This window comes from Harpegnathos saltator, unplaced genomic scaffold (genome assembly GCF_003227715.2).
Source record: "Harpegnathos saltator strain DR-91 unplaced genomic scaffold, Hsal_v8.6 scaffold555, whole genome shotgun sequence".
Classification (NCBI taxonomy): Eukaryota; Metazoa; Arthropoda; class Insecta; order Hymenoptera; family Formicidae; genus Harpegnathos; species Harpegnathos saltator.
Window position 1 is genome coordinate 8408 of NW_020230377.1, and position 14107 is coordinate 22514.

At 44.0% G+C, this 14107-nt stretch overlaps 3 protein-coding genes across 3 annotated transcripts; 2 read left to right on the forward strand and 1 right to left on the reverse strand.

The window, feature by feature from the left end:
- Positions 1-435: 435 nt before the first annotated feature.
- LOC105182287 (mitochondrial ribosomal protein L10) lies at positions 436-5552 on the forward strand. The gene is made up of 3 exons (XM_011139620.3): positions 436-586; positions 4618-5127; positions 5203-5552. The coding sequence occupies exons 1-3, from the start codon at positions 565-567 to the stop codon at positions 5427-5429; spliced, it is 759 nt and encodes a 252-aa protein (XP_011137922.1). The 5' UTR covers positions 436-564; the 3' UTR covers positions 5430-5552.
- On the forward strand, positions 609-4156 carry LOC105182286 (partitioning defective 3 homolog). Its single transcript, XM_011139619.3, has one exon. The coding sequence runs from the start codon at positions 1172-1174 to the stop codon at positions 4058-4060; it is 2889 nt and encodes a 962-aa protein (XP_011137921.1). The 5' UTR covers positions 609-1171; the 3' UTR covers positions 4061-4156.
- Positions 5553-5724: 172 nt separating the features above from the next.
- On the reverse strand, positions 5725-13397 carry LOC105182285 (uncharacterized). The gene is made up of 9 exons (XM_011139618.3): positions 9733-13397; positions 9161-9405; positions 8914-9091; positions 8639-8808; positions 8301-8482; positions 6981-7092; positions 6716-6898; positions 6052-6294; positions 5725-5916 (listed from the first exon to the last, which is right to left on the reverse strand). Exons 1-9 carry the CDS (start codon positions 12803-12805, stop codon positions 5836-5838), a joined length of 4467 nt encoding a protein of 1488 aa, XP_011137920.1. The 5' UTR covers positions 12806-13397; the 3' UTR covers positions 5725-5835.
- Positions 13398-14107: the final 710 nt, after the last annotated feature.

Consider the following 14107-nt stretch of genomic DNA (forward strand, 5'->3'; position numbering starts at 1 on the left):
AATAAATATATGTTATGAATAGTACTATTGTAATTATTATATTTTTTTGTAATTATTATATCTCTAATGAATACTACCTTTAGAACATCCTTTGGAGATCTGTTGACCGGATATATATTTCGACATCATGACTGATGATTATTTGAGAAAGCAACAAAGATACTTGAATATATACATAAACGTGCACAATATGTATAAACATGTTGAAATTATAATTCTTATGACGTTTCAGTATTAAAATGCATTGTAAACATATTAGAAGGAACATTATATGTTTTATGGTTCGATTTATATATTTTTTGTAAAACTGTAAAATTATCTGTTCACCTGTATTATGTGTCGAAGCAAGATATGCAGCTATTTAATGTAAACGAAAGTAATGAGCGGTAGTCGCGTATTGCGGACCAATCTATAATGGCGCTTTGGACAAGAAACGACGGATTAAGACCACTTCTTCATAGCCCGTGACAAATAGTAGTACTATAACCCATAAGCTATATTTGGTGTCAAGATACGTTTGTTCTTTTTATCAACATTACAGCCGCGTGGACAAGCACTTCAGAAATGACGCAGTATCTAAGAAAAGGTATGTGTAATTCATATCGACCCTCTGTGAACAAAATCATGCCGTCCTAAAATCGACCGACCATTCGACACGTTAGAGAAGTTTCTTTTGGTAGTACTGCGTAAGCTGCCATTTTATTCGATTCCACCGTTCCGTCGCGGCAGTGAAACGACGGAACTAAAATGTTGTAATGGCGAGTGCGTCTATTCCGCATATTTGATATCTCGATAAAGTTGGGCGTACGCGTCGCCTTATCAATTATCCTGACAAAGTATCAATATTCTCGAGCGTTCTCTTGATACTTTTGTGTTGCGCGCTCAGTACGCGAATCACGAGGATACCGCTTAACACCCATAACGCGCAGTATCAGCATCGGTGAATCATTATCGAGATATGGAGAGAAGTGACTCGAGTAAAACACGATAATCGCATTAGTACCCGACTCCGAGTCCATCACACGCCACATCGCGGAGAGCGCGCGACAGTGTTCTGTGTTTGTTTGGCGTTGAATGAATTTAAATTATTAGACAGTTTCATCATTGTTGCGATCGTTTGGACGCACACACCTGTGCTCGTACATTTCCATAATATGAAATCGGGAGCAGCATGAAGGTAACCGTGTGTTTCGACCACGTCAGGGTAGTGGTCCCGTGCGGAGATGGAACTCTGTTTGTGAGAGATCTGATGCACGAGGCCATTCTGAGATATAAGAAGGCCACTGGCAAAAATGACAACACTCTGACCATCAACAGCTTGTCTTCCTTGACTGGAGGTGGTTTGTTGGATCCAGATGACAGATTATGCGATGTAGCTGATGACAGGGAACAAATTGTGGCGCACTTTGCAAGCTCTGATGTCAATCACGTCGGTGGAGATGGTGCAAGTTCAGTTGGCACAAACAGCCCTGACTTCTTTCATACAGATGGGAAAGAGCAAGCTTATTCTATTGATATCCATTCCTCTGTACCTACTAGTAGTATTAAGAGAGAGAGCACGAAGCGGTTGTCGATGCATGCATTATCAACCAGAGAACCTTGTCTCGCAACATATTCTGCTCAGTCTCTACCTAGAGAATCTCGACGAAGGGAACCTTTGGGTCAAGATTCTAAGGCCTCGTATGAATTTGGTAATAATATTGAATATAAGGATCAAGAGGTACGTGAAATTGTGATAAAAAATGAAGCAGGACCACTAGGGCTGCATGTGGTGCCATGTTATGATTTATTAGGCAATGATCAAGGACTCAGGGTTGAAGGTATTGAACCAAATGGCCGTATTGCTAGGGATGGACAAATCAATTTACATGATAATATTATAAAGATAAATGGTCATAACTTGTTGCACATACCATTTGCAAAGGTTCAAGAGATTTTTAGAACATGTATGAATGATCCCTGTCTACAAATATCTGTTGTTAAACATAAGCAGAAGGTAAGAAATGAAAAAGCTTTGAATAAAATTGTTGGTAATACCAGTGGAGAAGCGGAAAAGGCCAACGGTGATGACAATATCAAAAAACTTCAGTGCAGCAACTATAATCTTTTACAAACTGCAAATACTAGGAAAATTGGACGGATGATAGAGATAGAATTGACAAAAGGAAGCAATGGTTTAGGGTTTAGTGTTACCACACGTGATAATCCGGCAGGAGGACATTGTCCCATATATATTAAGAATATATTACCAAAAGGTGCTGCGGTTGAGGATGGTAGACTAAGACCAGGTGATAGATTGCTAGAAGTAAACAACAAGGAGATGACTGGTAAAAGTCAAGCTGAAGTCGTGTCACTGCTGAGAAATATCCCTTCTGGTGGAAAAGTTAGGATAGTAGTATCACGACAAGAAGAAATTTCTTCAAGCATTCCAGACCCTCAGGGCACTGCGACATCTACTTCCATGGTTACCGATGTGTTGGAGAATTCAAAATATTGGAATGCATTAAATAGATCATCAGCAAAAAAGAACGATATACCAGATAAAATAACCACTCACAATTATGATAAATGTACGTATAAATCTACAAAATCCTCCGAAGATATCGTCTTATCTCCACGGAAGAATCGTATGATATTGACTTTAGACATACCGGTGCATGATTCTGAAAAAGCTGGGTTAGGTGTCAGCGTTAAAGGCAAAACCAACAGTTCTGATGATAACAATATGGACTTAGGGATTTTCATAAAAAGTGTTATCAACGGGGGTGCAGCATCTAGGGATGGTCGCTTGCGGACAAATGATCAATTGCTCAATGTAAATGGTGTATCTTTATTGGGATTATCCAACTCTGATGCGATGGAGACTTTAAGGAGGGCAATGCTTAATACAAACAGCCCGGTAACTGGCGTGATAACTCTTACAATAGCCAGGAGAATATCATCATATGATAGTGAGAAGAATATTGTAGATAATTTACCGTCTTATCGTAAGCCAGAATCTGTCAGTAGTATATACATATCAGATTCCACTAAAGTAAGTGAAGGTAGAGTCAAGGAGAAGAACACCTTAAATTCTCAAGCAGATATATTAGATAACGGAGGGCTGTTGTCTTGCGTAACAGCTTCACCATGGAACCCTGTCATCGATAGACTAACAGAGCAGTATAATAAGAATAGTCTAAGGAACGAGAGTTATTGTCTCGCCACTAACAAGACATGGATAGAACCCGTTAGCAATGTAAAGAAGATAACTATAGGATCGCGCGATGACCGGGTCGAGCCAATATTGTTAGAGGAATCTAACGACATTTCTCAAGGAAATGACGCCAAACGAAATACCGAGGATAAGGACAGCCAATATTCCGGAGACCCTACGTACGACAGCCAGTTATCCTTAGAAGAGTTTAATTCTTCGTCCAATAAATTTTCTCGCGATGCTCTTGGGAGACAGAGTATGTCTGAGAAACGACACGCAGCACTTGACGCTAAAAATACGGATACTTACAAGAGGAATAAAAAGTTGCGCGAAGGTAGAGAAAATAAGGCTGTGGAGCAAACTAGCCAGAAATTGAGCAGTCAAGCAAGCAACCAATCGAGTAATTTAGAAGATCATTCGAAGAGGAGCGGCAAGTTGAACAATTTTGAGAAGCATACGAGCAAAGGGGCCTTAGCCGAAAATACAAGTACCGATAACACCACGAAACACTATGAAAAATCCGTCGATCCTGCTCAATCGGAATACATGTATACTATTCCCGGATGCAATACATTTCTTTCGCCGAGGAAACACTGGCTGGTGGATGACGTGCGTGGTGAAGTTACGAGTAGCAATAATATCAAAGACGAGCGAGAAGGTTTCTCAAACAGCCGAGGGGACGTTAAGCAGGCTTCTCTTAATTCAGCCTTAGACGATCGATATAAGCGTTCGCGGAAGAAAGGCGGTATTCGATCGATGTTGCGACTGGGCAAGAACAGGAAATCACTTAATTTCGGCGATAGTATAGAAACAAGACACGAGACTAGTAATTATTGCAGTGGAACAATCAATTATATCGCGTAATCACAATGAGAATTTTCGAGATGAATCCGGAATTTAGTATAAGAGTAAATAATATACATATACATTATATCGTGACTTTGCAAATATATACACATTTGCACATGTAGAAGTATATATTTTATACATATACATATATGTGTACGTTTATATATATATATGATCTGTTCCAAAGTGCCTTGTATCGTTAAAAGAACACAATTTTGTATATATAATTTTTTTACTCGTTTTCAATCGAGATACCTTATTAATTATGTACTTATTACGATATAAAACACTTGTATGTAGTTTAAATGATTTATAAATTGAGTAGCGTACACTTCCGAAGTAGGAATTACTTTGTTGTTACCGATCGATTCAGACTTCCAAAACGCACTTCCGTTCTCATCAATCTAACGCATAACAATCACTCAAATACTTCGAAATCGTAACAAAAAATTGACACTGAAGACAAATATAAAGGTAAAACATCGTAAATAGAACTATTCAACTAATTATTTCTTAATCAAATGTTTCTTTTATTCGAAGATAATGAATAATATTATCGTATTGTGTTTCAGGATTCCAGATTATTCCAAGTACAATCCTTTATCAACAGAAGCGTTTTCGAAGCAAAATTAACATAACAAAACCTAGAAAACCACATTATCTAAGAGGATTGGTAAACGTCTTTTTATTGCCTTTTTATGAACATAGATACAAAGATAGAAGTTTGGAGGAAATGTGTCAACGAAAGAAAGTGACCGAAAAAATAGAAAACTATAATCCCTACCAAAGAATAATAGCACGTGAGGTCCGGAACTGGTTTGATGAGTCCAAAATGATTGCCATTTGTCACCAAAATTCTATAATAATGGATGATATGTTTGAATTTAAAGTTTTGTTGAAGAAAGCAAACATGTACTTAAAACGATATAGCAGTAAGATCATGAAATTGGCACTGGAAGATTCGCCTTACGCGGCGTCACTACCGCTGTACTCGTCATCGTTTACTCTTGTGTTCAGTCCTGACATGAATGTGGCTGCCTTCGAGAAAATTTCCAAAAAGTGTCCAAGCGTTGTTTTATTAGGTAAGCAACTTTGCTCCGTAAAGAATTAAAATGAGAAAGCGGAAAAAATAATTATCTATTTTTTTTTGTGTATAGCGGGTATACTGGAAGGACGTTTATTGAACAAGGAGAACTTTTTGAGATACGGAAAATCGGATCTTACGACATCACGAATGCACCTTGTTCAGGTGCTACAGAATGCAGGCGGTAACAACTTAAATCAGCAGCTCACGCAACACCAATCCACATTGGTCGCTCGATTAAAGCAGATCAGCATAAACGAAGCAGCTCCCGACAAGAACGAAAAATCGGTGCCTGTATAATTGAACACTTTGTATCGATAATTTATTGTAACGCTCTAGATTTATTTAAAGCTTTAAGTAAAGTACGATTTATTTCTTTCTCTCGTATTTACGATAAGAATAAGACGTATCGGTACAAAGTCAGATGCATTCTTCTTTTTTTATTACAACCTCATTTGAATTCGATTAAAAAAATGGTGTCACGATAACATTAATCGTTGAGCAAGCAGTGTAACTTTTATCGCACACTGATTTATCGAGGTTCGGACTTATGTTAGACACATCATATAAAACATCTTTGCGTGCCGCAATTGGGTTTTGCAAGTCGTTATAGCAGCACACATATAATAATAGAAAAGCGTTTCTTGGGCACTTTGTTGTCACCGCAAATATCGTCCATTATCGCGGCAATTGTAATTGTAATTCCTTAGTGGCAGTAATTGCAATTGGGATGACATTTGATTCCGTTCTCTCCACATTTGCAGCCACCGGATGTATCTCCTTTACCCTACGGCAAGCACCGAGAACGATCAATAGGGCCGCGACACGTAACAATGTCATGAACTATTTATAAGACCGCTTTTGTTGGGGATATAAGTCCTCAGAGATCCTGACAAAGTGCAGAAGGTAAATTAATGCTTACCCCTGGACCCCAACGAGGCCCTCTGGTGACCCAACATATCTCCGTTTTGCACATGGAGCAAACCAGCCAGTCGCAACCCCACTTTTTCATAAGGACGACAGCACACGTGGGACACGCAAGTGCTTCACCTCTGTCAACCATCTCCTTGAGCATCGCTGCTGTTCTCCTAGACTCCTGGTCGGTTTCTTTCGAAAGTTGTAACCATTGCTGATACTGCTTGCAGTTTTTTCCAGTATGAACGACCTTTCGAAATCAAGCGTTATTTGCTTTTTTCTCTTCTTTTTTAAACGTGGATATGCGTTATTATATAAATAAATATATTTCTATGATTCCAAGAAAGAAAAAGAGATTAATGAATAAAATATTCATGTCTTTAATTAAACTGCTTCAGTTAATTTTACAATTGTGTTTTTACCTTTGAAAAATGGTGTATTTTTAATATACACAGTCTCTCTATTATTATTTTCATCAGTTTCAAAATTTTTAAAGAGACTAAAATTAAAAGGAAATGTATATTCAAATTCAACTATGTCATTATCTAAATTGCATTTTTGCAAAAACAGACTATCCAAAAACTGGCGAAAAATATTTACAAATTTATGTATTTACTTCTCCCACTGATCGTCATTTCTCATGATGAATGCAAGATTTTATGAATGCTCACCTGACAGGTAAGACAATTATTAGCTGCGCACACGGGACACAGGAAATTGTTTACGTCATCATCGTAAATACACCAACCAGGGCAATCTGGTGTTTTGCAATGAAAGGCTTTATTTCCGGCGTTATTCTCCGCTTGGGCGATTGACTTCGCGAGGTGCTGCTGATAAACTTTTGGTTCGACGAGCTGGACATAAATAGTAATAGGATCATCGCAAGCTTTAACTTTGTTAAAAGTTGAACAGTAAGTCTTAAACACAGGAGCTCACCGCCTTGATTTCGCGTTCTTGAAGTGTCGACTCACATGTATACTCGGCATCCCCGTATGGACATTTCACCTCTGCTTCTTCGCAGTACTCGATCGTGTTAGCGATGCATGGCCTGTAAATGTTAATGTATAAAGTCCATTATAGTTACGCGAAAACGGGCGTATATATCTATCTTGGTAATTATGAGAAGATACATAATATATATATATATTATGGATACATATATAATTACGGATTATTGCACATTACTATTTCCTTACCGGAGAGACTGTATAGAGTTACGAGATTCGTCGATGTAATTGTATATGCTTCGTCTCTCGATGCCCTGATATAGTTACCGCATTCGTAATGCGCATGAATCAGCGTTATAAAGCGGGTAAATATACGAACGTGATGCATCGCTATTTAATACGCGCATTACACGTAGGTACATTCGGGGAGGGGGGCTAAATAATTTTGCACGATACTATGACAAATTAGAATCAATGACAGAACGTTTGCAACGAGTAATTATGTATTTAGTGACGTCAATATCCGAGTACCTTTGTGGTTGGTTCAAGTCCTCTACCTGAATATCCAAGTCCTTCGGACTATATTTCACGGATGTCTGATCGTAAAAATTATCCGGGTAGTCAAGATACAGAGGTACTGCGATCATCGTATACAATAACTTAAGAAATGTTAAATAAGTATCAAATGGAAAAATTAACTGATCGAAAATCAAAAGTCGATGACAAATGGGCATTTGTTTACGTTTTTGGTTCCGGGTACTTAGATATCCATCCGCTTATTCCCGAATAATTCCTAAATAATGGAAGTCTGAGAAGTAACAGTGTGTTTTTTTTACGGGCGTGAGCGAGAATCGCGTCGTGATATTAAATGGAATGAAACGATTTAACTCAAGACTGTATCTTTATCTCAAGTTATTACAGGAAATGTTCCTCTCTCGAGAATGCCGCAGAACGAAAGCCGCCGCGAACCAGAGAAACGCATGATTCTTTCTCAATTTCAACGGTAAGTTCGATCATTTTTATAGTTAATATTTAGAATATTCGTCACGCTTGGAATTTGCCATGTTTATCGAATTAATTGCATTTATGACGTCTATCCGAATGCAGGTTCAGGCTCCCGGGATTCGCAGCATGATTCGCGAATCTAGAAATTACCTGGTTTATACTGATGATATTAGTTAAGATGAATAGGAGATTGTTATACAGTCACGGTAGAGGTAGAGATATGGTTAGGTTAGGCGGTGCGGTTGTATTTAGCGGATTAAAGAATAATTAAAGTTGGGATGAAGGAGGTTAATGGAGTTCCTACCTGCAGAACATGTGTAAACAGTCTCTCAGAATTACACCCTCACGTGGGCCGTATGTAACGAAGCATATCGGGCACTCAATTGACTCGGAATTCGGGATGACGTCCCAGTTCTCCAGCAATATCAGTTCCTCGTATCGTTCCATTTTGACGTTTTCCGATATATCTGTTTCCGTTGTTTCTTGCTGTTGTTACATAAGGATATCGAGGTGTACGTTACGTTATGTGACTCTACGTTATTGTTCTCCTTGGTTCAGAATTCAGAGGCGCATTAGCCAAGGAGAGAGAAAACAAATGACGAGCAGCAATAGGGCCTATTCGACAAGTAAAGCATGCGTTACCCGATGCTCATCCGTCGACAATATAATTTCTTCTTTCTCCGTGATTTCTCGACTCTCGTTTATCGTCGGTAAGTCTTCCACTGGCGGATCTCCCGGCGTTTTCTCAGGTATCGTCTCATTTTTCGCGGGCTGCGGCCTATCCGCTTCCGCTGCATTGTCCACATGCACTTCTGCAATTTGATGTTATATTGAAATATATCTCTTTCTTTTTTTTTTAGAATTTAAATTAATTTCCAACGATGAGGATTATCGTCGAAGAATTAACATTAACATACCGGGCGCAACGAGATACAGAAACACCGGTGAGCCATCTACCGCGTGTAACTCGTCGAGAGTGGCCTCATCATGTTCAGCCAAGTTTTTCCCGATGATCCATCGCTGCACGTTTGTGGGTATCTCAAACTCCGTGTGTATCTTTGTCTTCAGCTCGGCTACCGTCATTCTCGTCGGCAGCTGTTATCATAGCCCGATACGTGAAGCGTCTTGTTTGAATATTGAACAACCGTCAGTATCGTTACTTACCTGAAGTGGTATGGGTCCTTGGTGAGCAAGTTTGTCTTCGATATACATATTGACTTTAATCGACTGATCCTTCAAATGCGCCGCCGATCGCTGTCGTATCACGGAACAATGGATCTTGAGCCTCGCCAATTCCTTCGCTAATCCCGCCGCTTGTTGATGATGGCCTGACGCGATGGCCCCTTCCAGCTTTCTTAATAATCGATTTATAGCCAGGGTATTCATGTTCCTCGCTGGTGGATTATCGTCTGCAACAATAATCGCACACTATGATCTATCTGAAGGTAAAATAGAGAGAGAGAGAGAGAGAGAGAGAGAGAGAGAGAGAGAGAGAGAGAGAGAGAGAGAGAGGAAGCTTCATTTTATAAAATAATCCTTTCCCTTTCTGAAGCTTCTTCATATTTTTAAATCTTACATATATTTTTTCAATATTTCCCGTTTTCGCATCTAGAAGAAGGGATCGCGGAATTTTCGGCGTGTATAGTCCCATGAACACGAAATATTTTTTTTCCAAATATAAATATACAATTTACTACCGATAAATGTTGAGGCGCTCAATGCGCGATGTGTTTTACCTTCTTCCATAAACTCGTCCTTGTCCGACGTGGTTTTACGCTCGATTGTAGTGGTCTCCGCTACCTTTACACGGCTATTCCGTGAGATATTAGGTCGCGTCTGTTCCGATCGTTGCTTAGGCGAGGAGGGCGGAGGAACATGAGCATTGGCGTACAGCGAGGGCTCTATCACGTTGGCATAAGTGTTTTCCCCGTAAACTCCCTTCGTAGTCTTCATAGCTTCTATTTCGGCGAAATCTCGCGGTCGTATCAGTTGGAAAGTATTCTTCACGAGAGCCGAGCCCTTGCCAGAAGTTCTGTAAAGTACATTTTCCTGCCTCCAGCCCGAAGTAGACGGTCGCTCGGCGGAAGTAGAAGGCTGATTTAATCTACGAACGTTTCCACTGGTTTGCGCCGACGAGGACACCTTTTGCTTATCTGCCTCGTAATCGTTTGACGACGTTTCCGTTCTCGTCGTGACCGAGGCGACGTAGGAGGTCTTGTTCGTAGGTACGGGCGAGCGCTTCTCAACCTTTTCGAGAAGATCGGCGTCGTTTGACGCAGTCTTCCTCGGCTTCGGCCGCTTCGGCAACGAGTGCTTCATCTCCTTCAACATCTCCTTCAAATCCGCGGTAATTGGGTCCTCCAAGGTATTGAGAGCGGTCGATTTTGTCTTACCAGACTTCGTCCCCTGGTCCGAATCAATCAAACGCGGTGCCTCCTTGTCTCGTATCGACCCCGCCGCCTGTATCGCCGCTGGTCTTGTCCTGCTATCCTTCTCGGCTTCTACCAGGATATCGAGCACTTTGGCCACTTTGCTCGATACAGCGGCCTCATCCCCTGCAACTTTGGCCCTGATGCCGCCGGATTCGCCGGTTGTCGGTCTCCGCTCGATGAGTTTGAACTCCCTCGAACGCAGTTGTCGGTCGATCTCGTCGAAGATGTTCGAGAATTCTTCCTGCACCTCTCCCACCTCTCCAGCCCTCTTCTCTTCTGCTTTCACTCTTAACGGGTTCAGCGCGTTTTCCGCGATGTCAGCTGTGTTACTGCCGCGAAGAAACAGAGATCTTCTGCCGGCCTCGTCGTTCAGCCTCGGCGAGTCTTTCTCTCTTCCTCTGTTCTTCCTCTCTTCGGCGATTTCCTGTCGCGATCTCGACTGCTCTTCCATTATCGGGAACGCCGCGTTCTTCTGGATATTTAGCGGTTCGCTCATACGATTCGACGCAAGCTGGCTCTGTAGAAACGATATTCTACTGGACGTGTCCTTCATCAGTTGGTCATTCTGCTCTCTGCTCGAGCTGGCCTTGCTGCTGACCGTTCTCACGTTCGCGCGAGACGATTCGACGTTGTGCCTGGATGTTCGCTGCTGCGGCAAGAAGTACCTGGATATATCTTTGTCGACACGGACACTTTGCCGGAGATCTTGTTGTGCCGGGAGTCTATGGTCTCTCCAGTCCGCCATATGCTCGAATCTGCTGCTTCTCGCTGCGTCTCGATCTTCAAACTTGAAAGCTGCTTGATCTCTCCTGGCGAAGAAGTTGGTATTGACCGTGACCTTGGTGATGTTGCTGATGGCGTTGAACTTGGAGATCAGCGCGCGGGTGCCTCGTCGGGGCGATGAGCTCTCTATCGCCGAAGTGACCATGTCCTGTACGATCTCCTCGTTGATATCGCTCCTCTTCTCGAAGGCGTCAGCGAGTGTCGAAGTCTTCAGCAACATTGACGCCCGAGCTCGCGCCTGCTCCTCCTGGACGATCGCCGCCGCTTCCTTGTCCAGCTCGCTGATGTTCGTCAAGATCGACAGGCCGGACTTCCTCTTGGCCTCCCGCATTCTGTCGTCGCCCTGCCGCTCACCTCGATGAAAGAAGTTCAGCCTCGACAAGGAGGCGTCGACGGAATAACTCGCGGAGGAAGTCAGATTCGTTCCTACGCATTCCTCCCTCATCGCTACCGACGTCACAGGGTTGCGAAGAACGACGCCTCTCTTGGACGAGCCGGAGTGCTCGCGGGAGTGCTCGAAGGCGCTGCGCTTGTACCAAGGTCGTGGCATGGCCAGGGTAGAGACAGGACTCTGCGCTCTTTCCTGAAGCACCGTCACGTTGGAAGCGCCGACATCAGGAGCGCCGACGTCCTTCGCGATGCTCGAAGTCCCACACACTTCTTTCTTCGACAGCAACATACCGCCCTGAAGTACCAATGTGTCGTTACTGATGGACTGATGTTCCTCGCCGACGTTCCCTTTTCGTCCTACATCCATGCCTCCCCCATTGGTGATCCTCGTCTGCTCGTCGACGTAACAATTCCCCGCGGCTTTCTCCGGCGGTCGCGGTGCTCGTCGCTTTCGCCTGCTGCCGTTCCTCGGCGTCTCGCGTACATTGACCTCCACGACCTTGATCACCGTGCCAGGAGGATTGGGGGCTCTCCGTTTCCCCTTCACGTGAACCCTCCGCCGCACCGACTCATCGAGACTGGCCCTCGCGTGCTCGTCGGGTCTCCTGGGCGAACTCGACAGGACCTTCTCAGGCGACGGGAAGTTGCCGCAGGAGCCGAAGGTCGTCGACGGGTGCAGCGAGTACCGGGTGGTGATGTCGCGTCTCTTGGAGTGGGCGTTCGCCGGTAGCGTGCAAGCGATCGTTGAGCCGCTGTTCTCTTTGTTGGACACCTTGGAGGCACCAGCGGCGAACGGGCCGACCTCAGCGGTCTGCTTGAGGATATCCAGGGACAGCGCGTCGCAACGGCCCAGAGTTCCCGTGTGGAAGGCGAAGCTGCGCACCGTCGTGGTGCTGTAGAAGGTGTCTACGCTCTCCACGCTGGAGTAGACGCTGCGTCGTCGGACGATGCCATCGTCCGGCCGCGCGACCGTCCTCCGTCGTTTCTCCACGGTAGAGTCGCGGCTACGCCTGAACCAGCGGAACAACGAGAACCTGCCGCCGCGCGTCAGGGAAGTAGTCGCCTCACCGTCGACGGCACCTGCCGCTACCACCGCGTCCGTCGCAACCGTCACGGCGCCGGGTGTTCTTCCTTCGCGCTCGCCGCTCGGTACGCCATTGAGGGATGCGCTCGTTTCGCTGCTGCATGCGGCTCGCTGTACCATTCTTACTCACTCTCACATATTCCGCTCGGCGAGGCGAGGCACCGCGCCCCGCCTCATGCACCGGCGCGCTGCATAGTTCTTTATTTAGCTTCAGTCGAAACGCGCTTTAAAGTTCCCTCCAGCTCGGCCGCACGAAAACGCGAAAAATCGTCGAACTCTCGCCGAGTGTCGTGACGACCGTCGTATCCGCCGGGCGAACTTCTTTGGCACGATCGGTCACCTCCCGTCTCGACGACGACCTCCCTCCTCCTCCTCCTCCTCCTCCTCCTCCTCTTCTTCGTTTCCCTCTTTGGGTTGATCTTCTTCGTTCTCGTCTGCTCGGCTGGATGTCTCGAATTCGTCAGCGTTCCCGGACTCTGCCGCAGCGGCGTCTTCAGCAGAGTGCCGACGACGAAGGCGTCAGGTGCGGATCGCGTCGACGCCTTGGGGCAATGAACGCACACGTGCACGCAGCCGAACTGTATCGGCGGATTTTGCGAGCGAACCGCGCGTAGATGCGCTGCCGAACCCGCGACAAAGATACTCACGTCGGTAAACTATTAATAGAGCGGGAGTCTTCCCGCGGCGAGGTTATTTTCAAGTCCACTTTGCACACCGCGCGCCGCCAAGCGAAATCAAAACAGAGAAATACGGGCTAACGCGCGCGCGCGCTTTCTCGATCCCCGGTTTTTCGCGAAAAACGAGAAAAGAGTAACCACCGCGCGGTCGCCTCCGGCTTTAATCGATGTGAAAATATTTTCGATCGGAAATGATACGCGATTCCGCGCGTACAGCTCGCCGTTTCCAATATTTCAGCGGCGCTGCGTCTGAAATATTTCGACTGATGGAAAAGTATGAATGGGAATGAGAGAGAGAGAGAGAGAGAGATAAATATTTTGCAAAATGCGGCTTTGCCGACTCGGCCGAGCAGCTCAGCCCATTTTAATGCTAACGCATTGGCTGCGAGAGGCTACATTTGCGGTGTAACGTGTAATTTTTATTATTTTAGGGCTGATGATCTCATCCGAGGAAGTCGCAGTTCTAATTTATAATTAATCTCGACAAGTTTGAGGTGAATGTAATATTGTGCCTAATTATACTTTTATATTTATAGAATATTAGATTCTACTTATTCGCCTTTCGCACTTTATTTATCTCTTGACGGATGGCGACCGACTTATTTCGATAATTAGATTTGATAATAAGAAGATATAATATAATATAATAACGTGAAATGATTTTAGCGCCGCAACCACATAAAAACTACAGTCTGTTATAGACTGTTATATTTTCGGTTTCCGATTTTCACGGCAGAGCGTATTA